Genomic DNA, 25,383 nt, shown 5'->3' with positions numbered 1-25,383 from the left:
CCGATGCACTCGCACGAGACAGGCCCAACAATGGCGCTGGCCGGTAAAGACCGGACATGACCTCATTGCTGTAAACTTCGCGGACCCTTAAAGGTAGCTGCGCCCAACAGCCTGCCACCACCACACCAAACACACTACTTTCTTAGCATCCAAAGCTTCATCTCTCTGACAGCTTGGCAACATGGCGCAGGATCTACGATCGCAGGACATCAAAAACCCAATTGACGTTGCAGAGGTAAGTCGTGGGCTGTACACGCGTGTGAAAGCGCGCTAGCTGCTGACAGGATCCCAGTACCTCTTCCGAAGACTACAACAGGTCGGCGTTGAGTCCGTCCATGGCGTTCCAGGAGACTACAACCTTGTCGCACTCGACTACATCCCCAAAGTCGGCCTGAAATGGGTCGGCAACTGCAATGAGCTGAATGCTGGTACGTGGAGCTTGTTCTTGCGTTCGGGCTATCAGCGGCTCGCTTGCGGGAGCGACCGAAGTCGATCCGTCTGTCTCATGCGATAGGTGCTGACGATCATTACAGGTTACGCCGCAGACGGCTACGCAAGAGTCAAGGGCATTTCTGCTTTGGTAACAACCTTCGGCGTGGGCGAATTGTCTGCTGTCAATGCCATCGCCGGAGCCTATTCGGAATATGTCCCGATCGTCCATATCGTCGGCTACCCATCGACTGTATCTCAGAGGAACGGAGCGCTGCTGCACCACACTCTTGGGAATGGCGACTTTACGGTCTTCTCGCGCATGTCCAAGGAGATCTCGTGTGCTGTCTCGATGCTCAACAGCCAGCATGAAGCGGCCATGCTGATCGACAACGCCATTCGGGAATGTTACCTGAAGTCGAGGCCCGTCTACATCTCCTTGCCCAGCGACATGGTAACCAAGAAGGTTGACGGAGATCGCCTCAACACTCCGCTTGATCTGGACTACCCGCAAAACGACCAAGAAGCCGAAGACTACGTCGTTGACGTGGTACTGAAGTATCTGCACGCGGCAAAGAACCCCGTCATTCTTGTGGATGCATGCGCTATCCGCCACCGAGCACTGAAGGAAACTCACGAGCTCATCAAGAAATCTGGAATACCCACTTTTGTCGCCCCAATGGGAAAGGGTGCGGTGGACGAGACTCTGCCGAACTATGGTGGTGTTTACGCCGGAGACGGTTCAAACGCTGGTGTGCGTGAACGCGTTGAGTCGTCCGACCTCGTGCTCAGCATTGGTGCTATCAAATCCGATTTCAACACTGCAGGCTTCACCATCCGCATGTCCCAGCTTACGACTATCGACCTACACAGCTACGGATGCAAAGTACGATACTCGGAATACCCTGGTGTTAGGATGAATGGCGTTCTTTCCAAAGTCACAGCCAAGCTTGGAAAGCTGAACGTCGAATCTGGACCCAACCCGAACAATAACATCCCAGACAAGGAGACTTCATCGACAGAACCAACCATTAAACACGCCTGGTTCTGGCCAAAGCTCGGTCAGTGGTTGAAGAAGGATGATGTCCTCATCACCGAGACTGGTACCTCCAATTTCGGCATCTGGGAAACCCGCTTCCCAGCTGGCGTCAACGCCATCTCCCAAGTTCTCTGGGGCTCTATCGGCTACGCAACCGGTTCCTGCCAAGGCGCTGCCCTCGCCGCGAAAGAGTCAAACATCAAGCGCACTATACTATTCACAGGTGACGGTTCCTTCCAACTTACCGCTCAAGAAGTCTCCACTATGATCCGCAACAAGCTGGCTCCCATCATCTTCGTTATCTGCAACAAGGGCTACACAATCGAGCGACTCATTCACGGATGGGAAGATCCCTACAACGACGTCCAAGAATGGAAGTACAAGGACATTCCCCGCGTCTTCGGCGCTGAAGAAGGCAGTGTACTCACATACAGAGTGGAGACGAAGGAGGAGGTTGAGAAGCTGTTCCAAGATGAAGAATTTAGCAGTGGCGAGACGCAGAAGATGCGGTTTGTTGAGTTGGTCATGCCGTGGGACGATGCCCCGGCGGCTTTGAAGGCAGTTGCTGCTGCGGCGGCTAAGACAAATGCTAGTGCGGAGTAGACAATGGATCGAAGGAACGACAGGTAATTGACGATGTATCACCAAGGCGGAGACAATGGATCGAAGGATCGACAGGTAATTGACGACGTATCAGTAAGGCGGAGACAATGGATCGAAGGATCGACAGGTAATTGACGATGTATGAGTAAGGCGGAGACAATGGGGTATGGCATTACGTAAGATTCTCTTCTCTTATACGAATGATGACAATATAACTCTCCTAATGTACAAACTTCCCATTGATACTTGCATGTGGTGTTCATAACATCAGCCTTTGTGGCCACAGAACCAAACAGCATCTACCAAGCTAGACTTCCATGATAATGACGCTGGCGGTGCCTCTGCGTCTTAGGGGTCGTCATTACCCACATCCTTATCCCCATCCTCACCTTTTCCCGCAGCCTCATTCCTATACTCATCTGTAAATGGGTTCTGGTTCCGGCCCTGGTCCTGGTTATGGGCATTCGCCGCGTTCTGGCCGTAGAAGCTCCATACCACATTCTCCCAGTGGTCTGCAGTAATCGTCTTACCAGCAAACATCTTGAGCATGTAGGAAAACTCGTCGTCAGAAAGATCACCCTGAGGGGGCACATAGGAGGACCCATCAACTGCAGGGGTGTGCGAATCTGCAGATGGCGCATCGGGTGTCTGTGGGCGAGCTTGCTGCAGTGTGTTTTGATACTCCAAGTGGTTGACGGACTCTCTAAGACGAATGTAGAGTTGGTTCATGGCGTCGACCATGTCGCGGGTGTCGTTCTGTTGTTCCTCAGAGCTTTGATACGGGCTTCCATGTCTGTATTCGCTATAGTTCCGGTGAGAAGAGGACCAGCAGCTGTGTCATGATCTTTTGAAGTGGGACGAGAGGGGTTCAGGTCATATCCCTTCTGCTTTCCTGTCTTTCTCGTAGCTGATACAGGGAGGAAGTCCACTACCTCACCGTCTGTGTTCTTGATTTGGAAAGCACGTACAGAGCGGGCGGACGTTGGGGTCGCTGTCATGCGGTTCGATTGATCAGCCTGGTTCTGAGCCGCGTAACGGAACAGATCCCTAGAGGAAGAGATTGATGGGGAAGAGCGACTGGGCAGAGACATCCTTGAAGCCACATCCACCGCGCGACCAGCTTGTCGTTCGGTCTGCAGACCAGGGAACTCGTCCATTGCTTGGTCGGCGTCACGCTGAGAGCGTTCATCTTGGGGTACGCTAAGGCTTGGTGGATATACGGCGCTTGGTCGGGGTTGATTGATTGTGTTTCCATGTACACCGACTGTCAACCTGCCGTTGAAGTCCTCGCCAGATGGCTGTCTGCCAGTCGCACTGTTGAGTCCCATCCTGCCAAACTGAGACAGGCTATCGTTGATGGAAGGGCTGCGATCTGGCGCAGGTCCTGCAGCACCACTGTTGCGCCCACCGCGGTCGTTGGTGCGCTCAAATCTGTTCGAGCCTCTGCCTCTTCCTCTTCCTCTTCCCCTTCCAGACTCATTGCGACGGCCTCGCGGCTGGGTATCGCGAGGACCCGTAGGCGCATTTGCTGGTGGGGCGGGGGCATCTGGTTCATTCTCGCTATTCGCGCCGCCTGGAGCCCACTTTGAGCTGTTCATAGTTCTCGTGTTGTGATATCGGGTGACCTTGTGCTTCTGTGTCAAGGAGGGTGACTGATCCGAGTTGGAACGCAGGATGAGAGCCGGAGCTGGGCTTAATGTAGGAAAGAGCAATCGCGTCAAGTAGAGCAAGCAGATGTGCCAAGCAAGCAGTGCGAAAGGAGTGGAAGATGGAGCACGAGACTGGAACTGTAGCTTGCAGTGCGTAGAAACAGTCAGTAGACTCGCGCTTTGACGTAGCGCAGGGAAACGATACGTCAGCTCAGCTCGCGTTTGCTATGTCGTGTGCGCACTCTCATTTCGCCATCTGGATTTTGTAGAACTAACGGGTCGAGGTTGGATGGACACAGACAAGGGCCTTAGATCGACTCTCGGATCCTGTAAGTAAGTAAGTCTGATCTATCCACTTGTTTTCCATGTGCGTTGTATTCTTGCAGGCCAATGCAATCCATATATATATTCATCTATCGTTCCCTCGTATTATCCTCATGTACCAGCCACCTCTTCTGTTCTTTTCTCAGCATTTCTTTATTACGTTCGTCTTCTTTCCTTAAAGTCTTCCTCTACAAAGCGATAGCGAAACCCACAGCTACAACCGCAGTGCTAATCGCCGTCCACAACGTCCGGCCGCCAATCATGGCGCCACTCGCGTCACCCGAAGCAGGGTCGCTCGAGCCCTCACCATCTCCCGTTGGGCTCGGCCTCGGGGGTGGGAAACTTGTGTTGGACGGCACGTTGGTAAGGTTCTGCACGGTAATCCACGTAGCCGCAAGAGCCGTCGTCAGGTTCGCGTCAGCCGCAAACTGGCTGACATTGAAGCCCACCCTGTTGTCCGCCAAGTCCGCGTACATGGAAGGTATGCTGAAGTTGCGCGGTTGCTGCATGAGTATAAATGTGTAGCTGTGGGGGCTGTCGCCGACTGGGGGTGAGGGCTGGAGGTATGGAACGGGGTTATCCGATGGGATCTCGAGTGCTGAGCCGGTTGTGTTGGCGGAGATGGGGACAGAGCGTGTGACGTTTGTGGCGATCCAGTGGACTAGTTGGACGCGTGAATTGTTACGGGGCACGTCGAGGTCGACCATGAGGAGGACGCATTGGCCGGGGCCTCGCTCGTCGGAAAACCATACTGGCGACGAGACGGTTGGGGGTGCTGCGGTTTCTGGTGGTGATGAGTGTTAGTCGGTGTTCAGTCGCACTTGGCTCGACTGCGCCGCGACGACAGCGGATGAAACGTACCGGGACGAGGGATGCGCTCTCCACCGGGCGACACGGTATTGTTGCCGTACGTCACGGTCAAGTTCTGAGTGACGTCGATGGGAAAGCCAGGCGCTGATCCCGCTGTCGCAACACGTGCGAGTAGCGCAGTCGCGCTCAGAATGGTCTTGGTGAACATGGTCGGTGTCTTGGCTGGTGTTGCAGTCGGCGTTGTTGTGGAGTAGGTCGTACTGTTGTGATGCGGTTATGCGTGATGATCCGAAAAGCAACGGGCGCAAGCAGCTTCTTTAGTATTCTGCCGTTGACCTGCGTCGGCTGCGGGAGCTTAGGGCTTGATACGCAGCTAAAGGCCTATTTCCGTGTAGCCGGAGTGACAGCAGAGGTTCATGACGTTTACCAAGACTCGGTCCCTTGCTCGGGGTTTCGCACGGCCAGCGGACGGCATCCCGGCACAGCTCACGAGAAGGCTGGGGCTGGCCGCCTGAGGGGCCTTGTTCATGCCGCAGCCAGAATTATTCCGAGCGACGCCCTGGTCGCCTCGGCCTCAAGACACCGTCAGTCGGATTTACCATGTTGCGCGCGAGTGTATGTAAGCATGCGTCTTTCTTTGGGTTGTGGTTGCGACGCATGCTCGCCTAGTTGGGGCCAAAGAGACGGGAGCCGGCTGAACGTCCAGCTATTCAGGCCGCCCTCATCGCACGATGCCTGCAATTAAGCCATGCATGAATCAAGTATGCCTGAGATTTGTCTATGCTCTATGGTTTCGAGGCCTTGCATCCTCACATGGACTTATCGGCGGCAGCCCTATCACCTCTCGCTCGGGATGCAGACGTTGTGTCCGCACAAGCGCAATGGTATCAGAAAGCCGCGCCTCATTACCAGTCCCCCAGGGCTATTATAAGGTGATCATATGGTCTCGCGCAGGGCCGACACCAATCCATTTGACCTTAACTCCGACGAACTTCTCAATGTACTCAATGTAACTCCTCGCCTGGCTGGGCAGGTCGTAGTAGCTTGTCACGCCAGTCGTCGGCTTCTTCCAACCTGGCAGTGTATCGTATTGTACTTCGACCTGGGCAAGGATCTCGGGGTTCGCGGGGAAGCCTTCAAGCACCTCGCCCTTGTACGAGTAGGATGTCGCAACCTTGAGCTCGTCAAAGTCGTCCAGAACGTCGAGCTTGGTGAGGTTGATGGCGGTGTAGTCGTTGCACGCGTGTGAGTGCTTGACAACGACCAGGTCGAGCCAGCCGCAGCGGCGCTTGCGACCGGTTGTAACGCCGACTTCATGGCCTACTGACTGAAGTTTCTCGCCCACCTCGTTGAGCTGCTCGGTAGGGAAGGGTCCGCTACTACATGTTAGCCTCTGATCCTGTCTTTCGGTGCAATGCAACTCACGATCCGACACGGGTAGTGTACGCCTTGACCACGCCAATGACCTCCTTCAGTGACCGCCATCCCAAGTTGAGACCTGTGATGACACCTCCAAGACCAGTGTTTGACGATGTGACGAATGGGTATGTGCCGTAGTCGATGTCCAGCATCAGCGCGTTCGCACCCTCGACGAGGATTTTGGCGTTCTTCTCCTTTGCCGATGCGAGGAGCGGGATCTGGTCGACGACGTAGGGAGCAAGCTTCTCGCGCAGAGTCTTTGACATTGTCAGTCTTTGTCCCGTATATCCCGACCCCATTGTGACTCACCTTGTACTTCGTAATCTCCTCCTCAACGTCGTACTTGAGCAGATCGCCATATCGCTTCTGGAACGAGTTGGCTAACCTCCTGAGCTTGGTCTCGAAGATCTGCTCGTCGAAGAGGTCGCACATGCGGAGACCGCTCCTAGTCATCTTGGTGCTGTAGGTTGGGCCGATACCCTTCTTGGTCGTGCCTGCATCCCGCCATCAGCACGTCAGTCCCGCAGCAGGCGCGTGTGCTCCTCACCAATCATGCCACCGCCCAATTCCACCTCCTCCAGGCCATCCACCATCTGGTGCACGTCAAACACGACATGTGCGCGGTCCGAGATGAATATTCTTCCGTCCGTCTTCAATCCGTGTTTCTCCAGCGCCTCCAGCTCCTTGAAGAAACTGGGTACGTGAACGACGCAGCCACTTCCGATGACATTGATGCAGCCAGGGTTCACGAGACCGCTCGGGAGGATATGGAAATCGTACGTCACGCCGTTCGCGACAATGGTGTGTCCGGCGTTGTTACCGCCCTGGGCGCGGGCGCAGATTTGCGACTCATGGGCTAGGATGTCGGCCAATTTTCCTTTTCCTTCATCTCCCCACTGTGCTCCGAGCACCACAGTAGTCGACATCGTGAGGGCGAGAGACAAGAAGGAAAGGGTGGACGGGGCGGCAGGTGGGTTTTCAATTCCGCGTTGACTCGATCTAACAAATTCGTGCCCCACCCATCACCCCGCGATGCCGCAATTTTCCGCACGAGCCACCAGTGACGCATGTGAAGAGCCGCAATTCATGGATCCCATACGTCTGGGTCTTTCCGCGCTGATCTGCAATCATCGCAATCACAGCGCCTACATTGGTCTACAGCTACGTTGTTATCGTGGTAAACGCATCAAGAAATTGAGAAATCTCATTTCTGATATCTACAAACACCTCCAGTGGTAATCAGTCACATCCACTCGTGTCCTCCTAACCGCGCCAAACACCCGGACCCGGCGGCTGATATGCCTCTGGTGCCGACGTGTACTTGTTTAGGTCAACAAGAATTCCCGGGTCATTACTTCTGCGGCCCGCGTTAGAATGTCTCTCATACTCATGAGCTCTACTTACTTGTAAGCACCCGGGAACGCAACGAGCGGGCTCGGCAGCCCGGTTCCTCCCCCTGTTATCTTGACCTGCGAGCAAGCCAGGTAGAACTGCGCTTTGTTCGCTTGCATAGCCATATGCAGTGCGATGTGCTCAACACGGAGCAAGTAGTCGCCCGAAGGAGTGGCAGCAGGGATCGTGGTATTGAGTGTAACATATTCATCTGTGGAACAACATAAGTCAATGTAGGATATTATGAGAGAGTAACCCACTCTGCCCTGGCCAGCTCATCTGCTTCTGCGCATTTACGCTCGGCATCGTGGTACTGATCTTGAACCACACTGCGCCACTTCCATCCCAGCTCTTCACGTCCTTGCCATCGGGAACTTTGGCGAGGTAGTATTACGTCGGTCCCGGGTGATTGACTTGCTGCGTGGATATGTAGTGAATAGTTGATCCGGCCGGTACGCTTGCGACGTTTGGCGCGGTTTTGGACGAGTAGCAGCGAATGTCCGCGACAGTGGGGTTCTGGTCAAAGTAAGAATCAGAGACACATCATGAGCCAATGGTAATTCGAAGACTATCTTACCTCAATGCCTTGCTTGGTGTTCGCATTCTTGGTCTCGCGGGTCGAGGCCCAGTCTTTATCTTCTGGCTTGCCATCTACAACAAGACGTGGGAAGGTGTCTATTCGTATGAGACTCACATGACTGGAATGCATTTGATCCTAACTCACAATGTGCCTTGACCGCCGTGGCGGCTACCAGGAGTGCAATCAGTATCTGCATGATGAGGAATCAGATATTTGCACCTGAGAAACATCCAGCTCTCGCTTTGACATCTTATTTATGCTTCATGAGCCCGATTCCAGAACGGGCATGTGAGCTGAGTTGGGAACTATCGGTAGATTAGCTTGGCGGTTTGGCATACACCGAAGTAGTCTACCACAGGCCATACACACATCGCAATATACTATTCCCATCAGAAGAACCAATAGACATTGACCTTCTTATGAATTATGTGCTACGATCCGGCATCTGCCGAAACAAAGTAGGCCAACGGCCAGACCGCATATTGTCAATAGCTCACCAGATCAATCACAGAGTTCACCATCACAACGAGTAGATGAAGATTTTGGATGCCCACATTTATTGGGCAAGCTGTAAGGGAAAAGTTGAATTCCCATATGCCCTACGCTAACATCGAGCAAAGTAAAACGAACGAAATGTTGAGGTCGTATCGAATCGTAAACACACACGTCTAGTGCATGTAGCGGAACTCAGGGTGTCTGTATCCGAGATCCTTGATCTGAGCAGCGGTTTTGCCGACCAAGCGGTGGTCGCGCTTGCCCATATCACGCTGCTTGTTTTCCCACTTGCAGTAGCAGATGCCGAATATGGCGAGAACACAGACGCAACACTGACCAACCAAGTTGATGGTGTGGCCGATTGGGTATCGTGGCGCGTCAGCACTTGTATAGGTCCTGTAATGTATTAGTCTGGGGTCTGATTCAATTCTTCACAAGATCCGACGTACCAAGTCGCGAGAATACCTCCAGCGGTACCCAGTGTGACAACGTAAGCAGTTGAGACGGAGCGGATAGCAGGACCTGCCGCATTGTTCGCCGCCCACGCAAGGAAGCCAGGACCTCCGGGAAATGCACCAATGGTGATCAAGAAGATACCGCCGTATCGGACGTTAGGATCGGTCGCCCATCGCATGATGGAGAAGCCCGCGATAGCCGGGAGCGTAAAGACAGCGAGGTAGACACCACGGCGGTTCGTCTTGTCTGATGCGAAAGCTATTGCGATAGCGATCAAGCAAGCACATACATAGGGAGGTACTGAGTAAAGTTGTGCCTTGGTGGCCGTCCATCCGAGATCCCTGAGGATAGTGGGCTAGTGATGTATATTAGTAAACTATAGGTTATTGGGAGAACATCGGCTTACCATGAATAGGGAGATACCCTGTACAGTGATGTTGATGAAGAAGAAACCAAAGGCACAGAAGTAGTTTGTGATGTTCATCACGGCCCGCTTGACGTGGTGTACTTCGGTCTTTTCATTCTCATCGGCTCCTCCTTTCAACACAAGTCTCTGTGTGGCAATCATTCGTTCGCGCTCGTTCAGGAACCAGCATTCTTCTGGGCTACGAGGCATAAGAAAGGGAGCAGCAAGGCCGACAATGACCGTGAAGAGTCCCTCAAAGAAGAAAATGTTACGCCAGGTATGGAGGATCATAGTCGAAGCTCCCCATGGTGGAATACGAGCGAGACTGTAATGCGATTAGTCTTCCATGTAATCTCAAGAATGTGACAGGACCTACGCAGTAGCGAGCAGTCCACCAAAAGCTCCAGCCATTGAGGCCGCGGATACGTAGATACCGATGCGGAACAAAAGTTCGTTGCGCTTGTAGAAACATGTGATGAAGAATGCCAATCCACTAAAAACTCATGGTTAGCATGCACCGTGAAACCCGGTGGAAGGTACTTACGGCATTACACCACCTTCAAATACACCCAGAAAAGCCCTTGCAACCAACAGCCCTGCGAAGCTGCTCACAAAGGCGCTGCATAGTGAGACGAAACCAAATCCACAGACGAGAAGTGGCAAGTAGTACCTCGGGCCAAGTTTCTTGAGAAGGATGTTGCTGGGTACTTCGACGAACATGTAGACAATGTAGAAGATCGAGGTTACCCAGTTGAAACGCACACCAGTGTTGAGGCCCAATTCCTCGCCCATACCCTGGATACGCGCGTTTCCAACATTGACACTTTCAGGGTGGTTAGCGAACAGTTTTGCACGCACTGAAATGATACGTACCGATCAAGGAAACACAGCAGGTAGAGAAAGGTCGTGAGCGGAACAATCACGCGGTCCAGTTTACGTCGAACCTTCTTCTCTTCCTCAGCTGTCCAGGTAAACTCGCCGTCTGTAGATCGGTCGCTTCCGTTGGCCTCCTCAACTAGCAAATCCGTTAGCAGATGTTCGCAACAAGATTAGTAAACAACGTACAAAGAACATTGTCTCCCTTCTCCAGCTCAGCAGGGGTTGGGTGGTTCAGGTGTGTCCCCGTCGATGCCATTCCTATTTGCGCCATCTTGTCCAAGTAGGATGCCGAATTCGAGATCTAAAGGATGCGAGGCGAAATCTCTTCGATGTGTCGTGGCCCCACACGTTCCGAAAGTCTGGGGAAAGGAATCTGGGGAAGAGCACAGCCCATATAAGAACGTACGATGCGTCCCGGTATCCGAACAAGCTTACTCGTCGCACGTCTGTGTCTTGGGTCGCAAGTCGAAAGCCAGGAAGAGGGAATCGGCAGTTACTTCGCAGCCTTCAGAGGATGGCAATACGGCACCATGTTTAGCTTGATGTCCGCTCCACCGCGCGCTCTTATCCCGTTCCAGCTGGCGGCTTGATTGAACAGGGAGCGAAGTCGGTGCGGAAATTTTACCGAGTCGACACAGAACCCTACATAACGCCGCACAATTATCAACGGCCTCCTCTTTGGTTGGCGTGTTGCGGGGCCGTTCTCTTGGCTGACATGGGTTGACTCGTGGAGCCCGCGAGGGTGACGGGCGGGTGCTTTCATTGTGGTCATTTTGAAACGCCACGCTTGGCGAAGCGGGACGAGAACTTTGGTGTTGCTAGCAGCTCGCGACGCGTTTCGGCAGTTCTGTCCATCTTCTCAGTACTTCCTGATGGTGTGAACAAACTGTAGTTATGGAGTCCTTCTCCTCATAGATTGAACTGGGGTAGGTATGACGGGTTACGGTCAGATTACGGGCGGACTGTGTGACAGAACATTTATCCACCGTGGACGAGTTTTGCTGCCGCACCAACAACGTAGGCGAGGGACTGCTGCATATCAGCGCGGCAGGATTGCATGCGGTCTACAGTATTCCAGACAACTCGGTATCCTCCGCCGACGTCTAAAGTGATGCAATTGGCAGCCTTCTCCCACAGGTCATGATGTACCTCTGCTGCTCATGCAAACAATAGCATCCCCGCAATTTACCCGAAATCCTCTGTGGCTCGTGTGTCCTCCGGTGGATTTTCCTGATTTCTTTTGTTCCTTTGTGAGCAACACAATGCAGGAAATCCACCGACACGTACTCGCAAGTAGAACCCCTAGAGCTTCTCAGCGAGTAGAGAGTGTGATAGGGTCCATCAAAGTGGGCCAGTCTCGTATCTGGACTGTTCCGGCTCGGTCTAGTCGTAAAGTGGCTGCAAATTATGGCTTGCATCAACGCAGAATGTGAAAGCTTTGGGAACCCGAAAGACGGGAGACTCGGTGGCCGAAGATGGCTGTGAGTGCAGCGAAATGGGACGGGCGCGGGCGTTGGGAACAGAACCTTAGAACGCTCTTGCCAAGCTGTCGCGCCACGTGGCTGAGACACTGATCTTCACAACATTGCGAGCTCCATAGATACATGATGACCTACAGAAAATCAAACAATTTCAATTTGACAAGGATTCGCAATTGCAGTATTCAAAGCGCCGATCATCTCCAGAGCCTCATCCTCAGAGCCTCAACTTCTTGAAGCGTTGTATCAACGACCCACGACTCCACAAAACATCGCGTCAAGGGCCACTTCCCCTCACAAATCCATGAACCTCCACAGTGGCACACGGGAACGGATGTCCTTTCTCGGCAACGCTACCTTTGGCGTCTCGACTTCGTCTCCACCAACTCCTTCATCACGTCTCTAATCTCATTAGGTCTTACCGGCGCGTCATCCAGATCCACCTTGGAAGCTGATGATACTATAGATGCGTGGGCTTTGGCGGCTTGGGTGGCTTCTCCGGCTTTCCTTTCGGTAGCTGATCGAACGCGGCAGTCGTCTTAAGGGCGGGTTTGTTCCCGCGATCATCCTCGGTTTCGGCTATTCGATCATGTGACCACTCTTGGGCATCGTCTTCAGCAACTTAAACTCCGGAAAGATCAGCTTCGTGGTGATCAAATACACGTTAAGAGTTCTGCGCACCGTTCTCAGAGAGGGCTGTTTGCAACTCTTCTCGAAGCTCCAAAATCGCGATCTCCAATGCCATATTTTGGTCGTCCATTTGTCGGACGAACTCAGCTTGCTCTACCGCCAAGATGTCAAGCTGAGCATCTACTTCTTTGATATGGCGCTGACCATCTGACAGTAGCTCTTCCAGAGTTGCTTTAACCTCATCTTCAACCAAATCCAGGCCATCTGCAAGCTCATCTCTCTCTTCTTCCAGCGCGTCCATCCGTTCCCTCAACTCATGTACTGTGTCTGTCTCAGCAGCGTGAGATCCAGTTAATCGCGCGAACGCTTCATCGCGATTAGCTTCTTCTTGCTCTAGACATTCTCCGCAGTTTTCGTCCCTGTCGTTCTCGAGCTTTCTCCAAACAGATTGGTGATTGGCAGCTTCTGCGGTTTTGGCAGTGGCACAGGACCATGTCGTTAGATCTTGATGCCCGCAAGCGAATGTTGTCTCGAGATCGACGTGAACACAGATGTCTGCTGTTGCTACCTTTAAGTCCTGTTCACGCTCAGCTTTCCGTTGCTGGAGCATCTTAGCAGATACGTTCCCAGCATCTCGAGCCTTCTGTTTTTCTTCGTTACGTTCGCGACGGAGGCGATTCATGAGTTCCGTTACACAGGGTCTGCATTCGTACTGGCTTTTCCTACTATGGTCTGCAGTCTTCTTGCAACTCCTCTCCCCACAGGGGAGGTTGTTCTTGCTCTCGTGGCCACAGTCGTACGTAATTACGAGATTGGTACACATGACGGACAATATGATTTTGGGGTAGCGGTATCCGGCGATCTCAGTCTGCGATTAAGATATGGGTGATGGACATGAGTATCGTATAGATCTTGAGTATCTACGCTACAACCTTGGAATGATCAACGACGTGTCACTCAGAGAGTCTTCAACAGCTTCAACCTTGCCATGTGAGCCAAATCGTCACATTGGGCAAAACGTGTCACATTGGTAAATGCTTCACAAAGGCAACTAATTACAAAACCATTACATTCGGCACACGATTACTTTTTTCCCAAGAAAACGCCGTCTACATTACCTGCATCCTGTCATCGCCAAACACCCAATCTACTTGTTTGCTCCCCTTTATCACGTTAGCCCAGGATGTGCACAACATATCGCGTTTACTTCTACTGCGGACACCTAAAGTCCACGACCACTCACGAGCACTCTGGCATCGAGTGCCCAATCAACGAGGCGAAGAGCATCACAATCGACGAAAAGTGCAAGCGCTGCGTCCAACGAACATCTCGAAAGAACGTCCGACTCGGCGATATCATGAACGGTGCGGAAGTACCATCGATAGTAAAAGGCGAGGAGAGTGGTGCCCATAGTGGCGCCAGCGAGCGATGATGGGAAGTTCAGAAGACTGGGTGTTCTCAACATTTAACTTCACTATCATCGAACCGTCATGAACAACCCAGAGAGGAAGAAAACACATGATTCGGGTTCTGGATTAGAATCAGACTAGATACGCATACTATGACGCCGCCCTCTATGTGGTGGTCTACGCTCACAGGTTCATTATGGAAGTCTTAGCATTGCTGAAATACAACATACTCAAATCTCGCGTTGCGTCCGATGCATGCCAACGTGATGACCTGGTGAAGCGCTTTTACGGGCAAGGGAGTAGCCTGTTGTCCAACTTGTAGTCACATAAGCCCAGCGTGCAGTTCTCCTTGGTCTCTTCAGCTCATTCCAAGCATCACAGCACCCTATATGGCAGACATCACTGTACCTGTCAGTCCAATCTACGTCACCTACTGCTCCCTTGGAAGATATCTGGAGAATCCCAATACCAGGCTGTGAGAAGAATGTTTAGCCCCATCGCCTTGTAGATTGCGCGCGGCATTGCTCGTGCCCGGCGAAGGCTCCATAGACAGCACCCCTCTTCTGGTGCTAGCCTTGTCGACAATGAACATAGAGCTTCCGCACTAATGCTACTTATCACCATGGGTGCTACGACCGACATCTCGACTTGTGACTATCCGTTGTTCGAAGGGCTCGACGAGATCGCTGCCGCTGACTGGCGATGGGCTGTCGGCATACGAGGCGGGACTAGAGATCGGTCTCTGCGCGAGGTGCTGGAGCGACTTCCGTATGCGAGATTTGTGCGAGGAGGGCGCTCTGTGTGACATAGTCTTCGGTGAAGTCTTATGAGTGGTGTCAGTGCGAAGAGAACGGGGCGGAGAGGAAGCTGTTGGACGCGTTCAGAACAGCTGACCCGAAGACGCGGTTGAATGGAGATGGTCGAGGGAGCATGTGAATACATGGCATGTCTGCTCCATGTCTTCAGACGTGTCGTGAGCTACATCAGTGTAGACGACCTGCGGGTTGTGTAGGAAGCGTCGCGAGCTTCCAAGGTTGGTTTCCCAGCCGCGTTCCGATGCGCGGGTGTTGCCGGCTATAATCGATAAGTTCCGACGGAGTTTCCGATCAACTCACCACGCCACCTCCACAAACGCTTGACTTCGAGACTTCACGCCCCAGGTCACACTCCACTCAAATCACGACGCGTCTTACTTGATAACCAACATGGCCAAAGTCGAAGGTGCCCCTGCTCATGGCGCTGTAGCCCACCTCCTACCACAAACATACAAGCGATTAGTCTCGGAATGGCTGGAAGAGGACACACCAAGTTTCGATTATGGTGGTTTCGTAGTGGGCGAGGAGCTATCAGAAGCGAAGCTGCTCGGAAAGAGTGAAGTGAGTGTTTTCGACTACTGTAAGTGCCGACTAACATCGACAGGGCATAGTAGCAGGCGTCCCGTTCTTCGATGAAGTGTTCCGACAACTAGGTTGCACGTGCGTTCATCTCATCGGATTACATGATCAAGCTTGATATTGACAATTGCTAGCGTAGAGTGGCATGTCAAAGAAGGTGCTTCATTCCAACCCATAACCCACTGCGCTACTGTGCGCGGCCCAGTCCGCCACCTCCTTCTCGGCGAGCGCGTGGCTCTCAACACCCTCGCCCGCTGCTCCGGCATCGCAACCAAGTCAAATCGCCTTCTTAGTCTTTTACGAGGAGCTGGTTACCCAAACATTCTTGCTGGTACCAGGAAGACTACACCAGGTTTTCGACTTGTAGAGAAGTACGGCATGCTGGTTGGGGGCGTGGACGCGCATCGAGTTGATCTGAGTGCAATGACGATGCTAAAAGACAACCACATTGTTGCCGCAGGAAGCATAACCAATGCTGTAAGAGCAGCCAAAGCAGCTGGCGGCTTTGCAATCAAAGTCGAAGTCGAATGCCAATCGTTTGACGAAGCAGATGAGGCGATTGCCGCTGGTGCTGACATCGTCATGTTAGACAACTTCACCCCAGAAGGTGTCCAAGTTGCTGCTAAAGATCTGAAGGATAAGTGGGGACGGGGTACTGGAGACAGGAAGCAATTCCTCGTTGAAGTGAGCGGTGGGCTTACAGAGTACAACGTGGAGAAGTACGTCTGCGGCGATATTGATATCGTGAGCACGAGTAGCATACACCAAGGAGTACCACACGTGGACTTCAGTCTGAAAATCGTACCGAAGAGTAAAAAGGATGGAGGGGAGAGTTTAGCGGTATAATCTGACGGTGGGCGAAGGGGACTTGTGAGTATCCCTTGCGTATCGACAGACATAGCTAACTAGATCAGTATAGTTATCTACGATATTTGTCACCTTTCGGTGGCATGACTTTCACTACTGCGACAGCGCAGAGCAGACGCATTCACGACTTCCAAAGCTCACATCACACCTACTCAAGCAGGAGTCCCGAAATGAGAAAGCGAGCAAATGATGAAATCCGTGAGAGACTAGTCTCGCTATATATTGTTGGGATATCACACACAAAACGAACTAAATCGATGACCGGCCTACTCCGTTTCCACTACTTCTATGACCTCTTATCTCTTATCTTTTGTGACACTTTGAGGATGACGATGGTATTGCTAATGATTCTCTCTGTATTTGAGTCGTATCAGAGTGAAGATGGTAAACCCAACGAAATGCAATTCTCTTACCTTATACTATGGAATGCTCTCTCTCCCGACACCACGCCAACCGTCATTCTCGTGGCGCTTTCACTTTCGCAACACCGTGCTATTGTTGGCTTACAGCGCAACAAAGAAGCATCAAGAGTTTGAATAAGCGCTAGGTTATTGTGCAGCCGTGAACTCAATAGCACCAGCGTGGCATTGTGCTGGCGCACCTTCCGCCTTCGGACTCGGTATAACCAGTCCTTTCCGGATTACGCCAACCTTCCCACAATGTCGCATCACTGTATTGTGGTCAATACAATTAACCCATAGAACAAAGTCATTTTCTCTCTCACACACTTCTCATCATTACCACAAACCTTTGCCGAACAACAGACACAGGTACAAATATGCGCACGAAATTATCGTTTACTACGACCCTGGCGGCTCTGGCCATCCTAGGAGACGCGCACGGAGACCATGCTAATGACAGCAGGCAGTACGCTCTAACAAACGATCTTAGCTACAAGAACTTCTTCTCCGCCTTTGACTTCTTCAACGAAACCGACCCAACGAAAGGCTTTGTCAATTATCAGAATCAGGAAGATGCGACCAAGCAGGGCCTAATAGGCTACCTTGAGGACACAAAGTCCGTGTTCATGGGTGTAGACTATACGACCAAGGACCCCACTGGCCGCGCTTCTGTTCGCCTTGAGAGCAAAAAGAGCTGGAATCATGGACTACTAATTGCAGATATTCGTCATATGCCTTCGTCGGAATGCGGCACTTGGCCAGCCTTTTGGCTTCTATCATCTTCAGTGCAATGGCCGAACGGCGGGGAGGTCGATATCCTCGAGGGTGTTAACGACTACGAAAGCAACTCTGTGACTTTACACACAACCAAAGGCTGTGTTGTTGATAACTCGACTGCGACTGGAGGAGGATTTGGTGCTGTGGGTGGTGATAGCAATGCGCCATTTACTGGCCTTATGAGTACCGACGACTGCGACGTCGCCGCACCTGGCCAAGAGAAGAACGTCGGATGCTCTATCCACGCTCCTGACACCATACCTGGGATCCAAAGTGGCGGCGGTAGCGGTAGTTCCGACAATACTGGTGCCGCGCCTCTCCCATCTTATGGTACCGAATTCAACAAAGCGCAGGGTGGTGTCTATGCCATTGAATGGGCCGCCACCAGCATCTCAGTTTGGTTCTTCCCCCGCGACTCCCCGGGCTTCACGGATAATTTCTCTTCGAACACCACGACACCCGACCCATCAACCTGGGGCACACCTATAGCGCACTTCGGCGGTGCTGGCTGCGACTTTTCTGAGCGCTTCAAAGATCTTCAGATCATCTTTAACACTGCCTTCTGCGGCGAATGGGCAGGCGCCGAGTGGGATAAGTCTTGTGCCAAAAAGACCGATGTTGCTACTTGCAATGAGTATGTACGCGATAATCCCGAGGCCTTCGTGGAGGCGTATTGGGAAGTGGCGGGATTGAAATGGTTTCAGAAGGGTGCTGCGTAGAAGAGGAACACTATATGTCCTCCTTCTAAACTTGTGCCAATTACACATGGTTCAGTTGTCGATGCCAAGACGAAATATTGGTGATTCAATTGGTAGATTGACCATATGTTCATCAGCCGCATGGGCGTTGTGTCAAAGCCGCGAGCTTGTCTTGTTTTCTATATCTCTCAGCTTTTCGCGCAACCTTAGCAATATGATCTTGACGCATGACTCCCGAACGGCCGTTCATCCTGAGATAAACTCCCCATCTTGTTTCCGCCGAGGAAACCAGATTGTTGCAGTGCATACGGTATGCCGTTTGAGCCGTGATGGTTGAAAGTAGCGTTTCCCAATCGATCTAGCAGTGTAATGGCGAATATTGATCATAATTCTTGACAACCTCTCCTATTTGGTTTCAACAAGCGTACGTAGTGATACAACAGATGGAAAGCGTTGCAGTCGGTTGGAGATGGGTTCATCTCACGCGTCGCGGACGCGTCAAACCGCGGGATGGTCTAGCCGATACAGGTTAGAGTGGGAATCGTTTGTCTGCAGCACTTTTCGTCCACTTGGTGCATCTCACCGCAACATATTGCAACATCAAAGTCATCCCCTCCATGTCGGTATCTTCATCTGGCGCCTTCTCGAATTTCTATTTGGCAATATGGCTACTCAAAAACGATTGAATGATGCTGCACGTCTGACACTACCAAAGACCGTGTTTACCCTGAGCAAACTACCAGAGTACAAGCTCCTTGACGCTTGTGCTTATGAGAATATACTAATTATGGATAGTCTAACTAGCGAAGTCGTTCAAGTGAAGCTTGGATACTTCATTTACGACTACAATCAGCCTCCCGCACAGGTTGATCCACGTCAGAGCAAAATAGATGATTTCTTCTGCAAAATCCCCAAGACCGATAAAGCAGACAATGCCACTGGAAAGGTTGACTCGGCAAGTGATACGGAAGCCAAGAAGGACGAAGATATGTTCCACGTGCACAAGAACGTTTTGTGTAAAACGTCCGCATTCTTCCAGGCCGCTACAAAGCAGGTATGGCGGGGCCGACCTCGAAAACCTATCGATCTTACCACGGAAAACGGAGAGGATTTTAAATGTTATGTACAATGGTTATACAGTGGCAGAATCGCGATAAGCTACAACCCAGATCCTCAGCAAAATGACACAAACGGTTCATATCACCCTTTGGACGATCTCATAGACCAGTACCTCTTAGGGGGTAGGATCATGGATCCAACTTACCAGAATGCTGTCATGAAGGTTTTCATAGACTGCATAACTACGGGACTCCGCTTCGATCGTGGAACGTACGCGATTCAGAAAGCGTACAAAGGCACTATGGCCGGTGATCCGATGCGAAAGCTGCTTTTGGATTTCTGGATTTGGACAGCGGATGATACTTGGGACGTTTCTGATATCATTGAAGATGCGGGCAAAGAATTCACCCAGGAGTTGCTGGCTGCTTTGCTGGCGAAGCGCACACATCCTGGATGGTTTGGCAAAAATAGGCACATGAGGCCATGGACTGATCCTCAAACCCAAGGAGCGTATTACATCAAAGTTCCTGATGGCAAGAAGAGCGTTACTGCATAGCGAGATATCGACACACACCGGTGGCAGGCTGCTACTATATTCATATTATTCTCCGGTACCTGAATATCACCATCGCCTCACATCTTGTAGCCTACGGGTAGAACTGCGCAAAATTACACCGACTTATTTCCATTCAGTGCACAGATGGATCACCACGAGTACCCTGATCCCGATCCGGCCGTAATCGCTTGCCCAAGGAGCAGCTACAACGCAGCCCTTCACTACGTACAAATGCGCAACGCTAATCCCAGAACCTGATTAGCGCCGGTGCGCTCTCACCTCAAGTTGTCACTTACCGTAGAACCCAACACCTCGCATTTGTTACGCCTTCGATCGACTACCAGAAGCTAGGCTCGTCAACCATGGCGCCCCCAAACGAGCAACCAGCGAAGCGCCGAAAGCTTCTGCCTCAGGGCAGTGCTGATTCTCGTGATCTCCTTGAGTAGGTTCAACATACAAATGGGGTTTGGAGCAATTCTAATGAGGTATAGTGTAGGTAGCGAGATACTCATGGTCAAGGTTGGGGGTGGCGACGACCCTGTCGAACCGAACGTAGCAGGCGAAAATTGCGACAAGCCCGAGCACAGCAACGAAGGGGACGACAGCGATACCGACTCACACATTTCCAAACAACGCATCTTCCATATCCACAAAAGCGTTCTCTGTAAGACGTCCGCTTTCTTCCAAAACGCGACGAAGCCAGAGTGGTCTGGTCCAACACCGCGCCCTATAGATCTTTCCGACGAGTGCCCTAGTACCTTCCATTTGTATGTGCAATGGTTGTACAGTGGAAAGATTGCCGTCAAGACCAAGCCGCTCAGTGACTCGGACACGGGAGATCGCAAGCGCGAAAGTGTGAATCAGCATTCGATGATTCAGTCGTACGTTCTTGGAGAAAGGCTTATGGACCCCACATTTCAGAACGCAGTCCTGCAATGTTTGATCGAGTGCGTAGAGCAAGAAGACAGTTATCCCGGCGACCAGACTATCAAGACGGCCTATAAGCGCACGACAAAGCACTCGCCTCTTCGTAAATTGCTGGTCGACTTCTGGGTGTGGCACGGCGACTCTGAGTGGGCGGCTGATGACATGAATACGAGTCTGGGGACCGAATTCACGAACGACCTACTTAAGGCTATGCTTAAACTGCGTCCTGGCCCAAGTGAGGATGCAGAACAGGTTCAGCCTCTTTGGCTGAACCATCCAGAGACCTACAGCCTAAAAGAGAACAATAAAACCGCCAAGGACACCAGCAACAGCGGAGACGTTGCCAAAGAATAGCGTGGAGTGTGTCAGCGCATACTGCTAAGATCTGTGAAGGGAAGAATCGTGCGAGCCTCTTCAGAATTCACTGAGATGGTAGATTACTGCACACGGGGGGATGACTCTTGTAGATTGATGCAGCTTGAGGCTTTTGTCGGCTGTTTTGCACGCATATTGCAGGTTAGAGTAAGGGCATATAATTGATAATCAATGAAGAGTATTATCACTGACGGCTAGCATCTGCTCATAACTTCGGTGCCATATTGCTTTAGATCGTATATCTGAATCTCGGGCTGTCATCGCCCATCTCTGCAACATCCTCATCACTCATCCCTTCAATGAGATGCTCTTCCTCACCCTTCTCACGTCTCGAGTTGATGCGCCCAAGATGGAACCACATGACACCGTAGCATATACAAGCAAAAGCCACCATAGCCATAGTGATACCATGACCCTTGACGAAGCGGGGGCGATCAGCCGTGGGATAGATCTAGCGATCCGTTAGCAGCGTTTCCACATGGAGCCAAGTAATTACGAATAGACTTACAAAAGCACTCATAATACCCGCACAGTTACCGATGCTTAACTGCAGCCCTGTCGCAGTGGTCCTCTTTCCATATCGTGGCAGGTTTGTGGGTAGCCAAGCTAATGGCAGACCAACACATACATACAAGCCCATTGCGACAAGGAAGCAGCCAGCGTAATGAACGCCTGAACTCGCATCGCTGATCAACATGGCGTATCCGACGATGCTCACCACGCCGAGCAATATGCTGTAAAATCCACGCTTCTGCTGTTTATCGGAGAAACGCGCAACAACCAGGTAGGTAATGGCACCCAGTGCATAGCACGGAATCGTAAGGACCTGCACCATCGCGCTGCTGGCGGTAGTGTTGATCGACCTGATAATCGTCGGCAGGAAAGTAGAGTAGCCGTAAAGCATGGTATCGCTTCCGAATTGCGCAAAGCAGAATACCCAGACCTTCCAGTCCTTGACGCACTTCCTTACATCCTCCCAGTGAAACTCCGCTGCTTTCTTGGTGTATCCTGTCTGGCGCTTGAGACGAGCGGCGGCGAAAGCCTTCTCTTCAGCGGTAAAGAAGAAGGCAGTTTCCGGGGTGTCCGGCAGGATGAACCAGGTCGCGATACCTAGGACGAAGGTGGGAATACCTTCGATGATCATGATCCAGCGCCATCCGCGCAGGCCAGCCGTACCGTCCATATGTCCAATAGCGTACGCGAGTAGTCCACCGCAAGCTCCAGCCAGGGCAGCAGAGACGAAGAGGTATCCAATGCGTAGAGCAAGTTCGCGCTTGGTGTAGAAGAATGTCAAGTAAATGGCCATTCCGGGGAACAACCCTCCTTCCACGGCGCCAAGAAGAAGGCGGCATGCGATCAGACCGCCGTAGCTCTGCACGATACCGGTCAAGGTCGCGATGATACCCCATGCGACAGTGATAAAGGCTATCCATCGCGAGGGCGTAAGTTTCTTCAGCACCAGATTTGATGGTACTTCGGACAGGATGTACGTGACGAACAGAATGGAGACGGCTGTCTGGAATTGAGAATCGCCCATATTTAGATCTTCTTGTAGACCGTATAGACGGGCATTACCGATGTTGACTCTGTAATCGCGTAAGCAAGTTTCTCGTATAAGCTGCTGCAGACTCCCAATCGCATCCAGCCTGGATAGACGGCGCATTAATAAAAAAGAATCAAACTTACCTGTCCAGAAAACTAAGCAAGTACAACAGCATAACCACCGGAATGACGAAAAGATCCAGCTTGCGCACAATCTTTGCTTCCAAAACCGGGTCGATGCCTTCTAGCTGCCTACCAATCTCATCGCTCTCTTTCGCAGCATTAGGCACAGCCGGATCGTACTGTTTCTCGATGTCGCTCATAGTGTCATCAGACGTCCTCGCCTAATAGTGGCTCGGAGTATTAAGCAACAGTGATAATCGATGACTCCACGTGAGGAAAATCGGCTGTCGCGTTAAAAACGCAAGATTGCGGCAAATGCGTCAGGAAGGGATGGCGAGGAAAAAGGCAGCGAGCGTCGCGTTCTTAATGCATCCGGCCGAAATTCTGATCCGTCATCACGTAGTAACTCCACGACTTTGCCACGGAAGGGAAATGCTCATGCTTTAAATTCGTCGACGGCCTACGGCTTCGACATCGGACGAGTCTGCAAGGGGGCCCACTCTGAATATGTCGCCCGCGGGCAGATCCATGGCGGGGGGCTGGAGCCAATGGAGCACGGAGCTAACGGTTTACGGTATGACGTTGACGGCTACCCTGCCGGTAACACAGATACGACTGCTGGGCAACTGATAACGAACCATAGGCGTCGCTGTGGCCTATTGTCTGCCAATGTTCCAAGGTTGGGGGAGATATCAGACAAAAGATGGGGGTGCTCGCGTGCCCTTTTGAGAGAAGTGGTGGGGACAGGCATCCGGTGTGGTTTGACATGTTCGTCGCGTTAGTCCGCTGTCATGCATCGCTTAGGCAATGCGATTAGTCCTGTCTGACCAAACAATTGCTCCAACAGGACTTGGAGACGCGATTGCATCACATCACACTTTGTTGTGCAGATCAGCGCTGATCCTGAACGCGTTCCACAGCACGAGCTAATCACTAATTGATACCATTTGAGTGGGGATTGCCATTCTCAAGCAGACAGACGCCCTTATACCAACTCAGACGATGCCAGCGACGGATAACTAAAGGGCGTCGTACTCCAATCGATAGGCAGTACGATGCCAGAGTATATGTCGATCTGCGCTGAGGGATCAACAGGCCACCCCAAGTCGTCGCGCGGAAAGTCGATCTCAGCCACTGCAGGTTCCGTATCCACGCTCACGGTATGCTGGACGCAGGTACCGGCAAGACTTGACCGTGCAATCGCACGAACCTCCTTCGCCATTTTCATTCCGAGTGGCCATATAGACCCCATCGTGTTTAGAAAGCCGATGCTGAGACGCACACGATCTCGCGCTATCGACAGCGCGTGCCCATCCAATAGATAGGTACATACAGACACTTGTGCTGCCGCGAGTTGCGCGGTTAGGCACATGATAAAAACATTGTGCTTTTCAAGAGCGCAGGGGATTGCGAGGAGTTTGGTATGCATTTCTGTCGCCTTGAGCACACGTGCGGTATGTGTGTTTCGCCCAGATTTTGGTGTCAGCGTAAAGGGAGAAGGAGGTAGGAATGACTGCGTGGTCATCTCTTCAGGAAGGTGAGCTAGTGACGAGAAGGGCCTATGCAGTGTTGAGGTGACTCTGTCTTTGTTAGCATGACAGTAGCAGTGTATGAAGGAACGAATTACATTGCAGCACACATATGTGCCATGTACCTGTTGCACGTATCATCAGCGATTCTGTATTCGTATAGCTGACAGTGCGGCATACATCACCTCATCTACTTGACCATCTGGTCGAAGCGGGTCCTTCTTACAAGCCGGCAGCATTGACGACCATATCGCTAGCTTCATGTCGCAGTTCTCGGTCATCGTTTCGCTAAATGTAGCAGTGTCGATGAAGGACTTCATGGCTGGGACTATTAGACATGATACGAAGCAGATTGCGGCTTTCGTCGAGTACGCCCGCCTGCGGTCTGTACTTACTACAGGCGATGATCATCCCGATATCATAAAGATACACGATTGACGAGTAAACGATCTCAATTTCTGCGAATTCGCGGGCCTGGTACTCAGCCCACGTCATCACAGGCGGGATGTTCTGCTCATGTCAGCTCTTATCTCTATCTGCGCGTCATCTCGACATACCCCCGACTCAAAGTATTCATCATCGCACGGAAGATCAACGGTGTTTGATGTGAGAAGTAGTGTGTAAAAGGGCGTGTTGGTGACAAGGGCGAAGTTTTGATCCACAATATAGAGCACGTAAAACGTCCGCCTCCAACACTCTTCCAGTACAGCGCTACCTTCCCCATACGTCCGAGCAAAGTCTCTTTCGTTCATACGCAATTCTAATGCAATTGTGATAGCTTTATCCAGGTGCTTACGAGCCTCGGCTCTGGAAATGCTGTGGAACTCAACGAGGGCAAATAACAGCAGCGCTTGAACATTGAATGGTGTATGCGCCAGGTCGGGCAACGTGACAGCTTCTAATGCTGTCATTTGGTAGGGTTTCGATGGAGTCCAAGGGGCGTAGATTGATCCAATCCATTCCAAGACGGATATTAGTGTGGTCATTCCATGGTTCCCATGTAGGCGCCTGGCTTGCAGATAGTGGAGAGGCAGTACAACTGGCCACGAAGACCAGAAATATTCGAAGTACAAATCGATAAGTCGTTCATTGTCGACTTGGAAAATCATTCGATTTCGCTGGGTCTCGTTCCGTCCA

General features: G+C 51.8%; 12 protein-coding genes across 12 annotated transcripts; 5 read left to right on the top strand and 7 right to left on the bottom strand.

The window, feature by feature from the left end:
• Positions 1-181: 181 nt before the first annotated feature.
• J4E93_000624 (uncharacterized protein) lies at positions 182-2,071 on the top strand (the record flags this gene model as incomplete). The annotated part of the gene is made up of 3 exons (XM_049338583.1): positions 182-235; positions 293-428; positions 534-2,071. 3 exons carry the CDS (start codon positions 182-184, stop codon positions 2,069-2,071), a joined length of 1,728 nt encoding a protein of 575 aa, XP_049204468.1.
• A 348-nt stretch (positions 2,072-2,419) lies between these two features.
• On the bottom strand, positions 2,420-3,669 carry J4E93_000623 (uncharacterized protein; the record flags this gene model as incomplete). The annotated part of the gene is made up of 2 exons (XM_049338582.1): positions 2,420-2,827; positions 3,004-3,669. The coding sequence occupies 2 exons, from the start codon at positions 3,667-3,669 to the stop codon at positions 2,420-2,422; spliced, it is 1,074 nt and encodes a 357-aa protein (XP_049204467.1).
• A 563-nt stretch (positions 3,670-4,232) lies between these two features.
• J4E93_000622 (uncharacterized protein) lies at positions 4,233-5,062 on the bottom strand (the record flags this gene model as incomplete). Its single annotated transcript, XM_049338581.1, has 2 exons — positions 4,233-4,828; positions 4,906-5,062. 2 exons carry the CDS (start codon positions 5,060-5,062, stop codon positions 4,233-4,235), a joined length of 753 nt encoding a protein of 250 aa, XP_049204466.1.
• A 717-nt stretch (positions 5,063-5,779) lies between these two features.
• On the bottom strand, positions 5,780-7,199 carry J4E93_000621 (uncharacterized protein; the record flags this gene model as incomplete). The annotated part of the gene is made up of 4 exons (XM_049338580.1): positions 5,780-6,230; positions 6,280-6,530; positions 6,583-6,767; positions 6,821-7,199. 4 exons carry the CDS (start codon positions 7,197-7,199, stop codon positions 5,780-5,782), a joined length of 1,266 nt encoding a protein of 421 aa, XP_049204465.1.
• A 474-nt stretch (positions 7,200-7,673) lies between these two features.
• Positions 7,674-7,971, bottom strand: J4E93_000620 (uncharacterized protein; the record flags this gene model as incomplete). The annotated part of the gene is made up of 2 exons (XM_049338579.1): positions 7,674-7,876; positions 7,926-7,971. 2 exons carry the CDS (start codon positions 7,969-7,971, stop codon positions 7,674-7,676), a joined length of 249 nt encoding a protein of 82 aa, XP_049204464.1.
• A 942-nt stretch (positions 7,972-8,913) lies between these two features.
• Positions 8,914-10,752, bottom strand: J4E93_000619 (uncharacterized protein; the record flags this gene model as incomplete). Its single annotated transcript, XM_049338578.1, has 7 exons — positions 8,914-9,136; positions 9,190-9,551; positions 9,603-9,927; positions 9,979-10,095; positions 10,147-10,425; positions 10,476-10,617; positions 10,668-10,752. 7 exons carry the CDS (start codon positions 10,750-10,752, stop codon positions 8,914-8,916), a joined length of 1,533 nt encoding a protein of 510 aa, XP_049204463.1.
• Positions 10,753-12,623: 1,871 nt separating this feature from the next.
• Positions 12,624-13,412, bottom strand: J4E93_000618 (uncharacterized protein; the record flags this gene model as incomplete). Its single annotated transcript, XM_049338577.1, has 1 exon — positions 12,624-13,412. One exon carries the CDS (start codon positions 13,410-13,412, stop codon positions 12,624-12,626), a length of 789 nt encoding a protein of 262 aa, XP_049204462.1.
• Positions 13,413-15,203: 1,791 nt separating this feature from the next.
• Positions 15,204-16,238, top strand: J4E93_000617 (uncharacterized protein; the record flags this gene model as incomplete). Its single annotated transcript, XM_049338576.1, has 3 exons — positions 15,204-15,374; positions 15,418-15,473; positions 15,527-16,238. 3 exons carry the CDS (start codon positions 15,204-15,206, stop codon positions 16,236-16,238), a joined length of 939 nt encoding a protein of 312 aa, XP_049204461.1.
• A 799-nt stretch (positions 16,239-17,037) lies between these two features.
• Positions 17,038-18,156, top strand: J4E93_000616 (uncharacterized protein; the record flags this gene model as incomplete). Its single annotated transcript, XM_049338575.1, has 1 exon — positions 17,038-18,156. One exon carries the CDS (start codon positions 17,038-17,040, stop codon positions 18,154-18,156), a length of 1,119 nt encoding a protein of 372 aa, XP_049204460.1.
• A 643-nt stretch (positions 18,157-18,799) lies between these two features.
• Positions 18,800-19,750, top strand: J4E93_000615 (uncharacterized protein; the record flags this gene model as incomplete). The annotated part of the gene is made up of 1 exon (XM_049338574.1): positions 18,800-19,750. The coding sequence occupies one exon, from the start codon at positions 18,800-18,802 to the stop codon at positions 19,748-19,750; it is 951 nt and encodes a 316-aa protein (XP_049204459.1).
• Positions 19,751-20,112: 362 nt separating this feature from the next.
• On the top strand, positions 20,113-21,031 carry J4E93_000614 (uncharacterized protein; the record flags this gene model as incomplete). The annotated part of the gene is made up of 2 exons (XM_049338573.1): positions 20,113-20,192; positions 20,242-21,031. The coding sequence occupies 2 exons, from the start codon at positions 20,113-20,115 to the stop codon at positions 21,029-21,031; spliced, it is 870 nt and encodes a 289-aa protein (XP_049204458.1).
• Positions 21,032-21,281: 250 nt separating this feature from the next.
• J4E93_000613 (uncharacterized protein) lies at positions 21,282-22,917 on the bottom strand (the record flags this gene model as incomplete). Its single annotated transcript, XM_049338572.1, has 3 exons — positions 21,282-21,503; positions 21,561-22,638; positions 22,739-22,917. 3 exons carry the CDS (start codon positions 22,915-22,917, stop codon positions 21,282-21,284), a joined length of 1,479 nt encoding a protein of 492 aa, XP_049204457.1.
• Positions 22,918-25,383: the final 2,466 nt, after the last annotated feature.

Source organism: Alternaria ventricosa, assembly GCF_023758065.1.
Source record: "Alternaria ventricosa strain BMP 2768 chromosome Unknown scaffold_1, whole genome shotgun sequence".
In the NCBI taxonomy this organism is placed as follows: domain Eukaryota; kingdom Fungi; phylum Ascomycota; class Dothideomycetes; order Pleosporales; family Pleosporaceae; genus Alternaria; species Alternaria ventricosa.
This window is presented reverse-complemented; position numbering and strand designations above follow the sequence as displayed.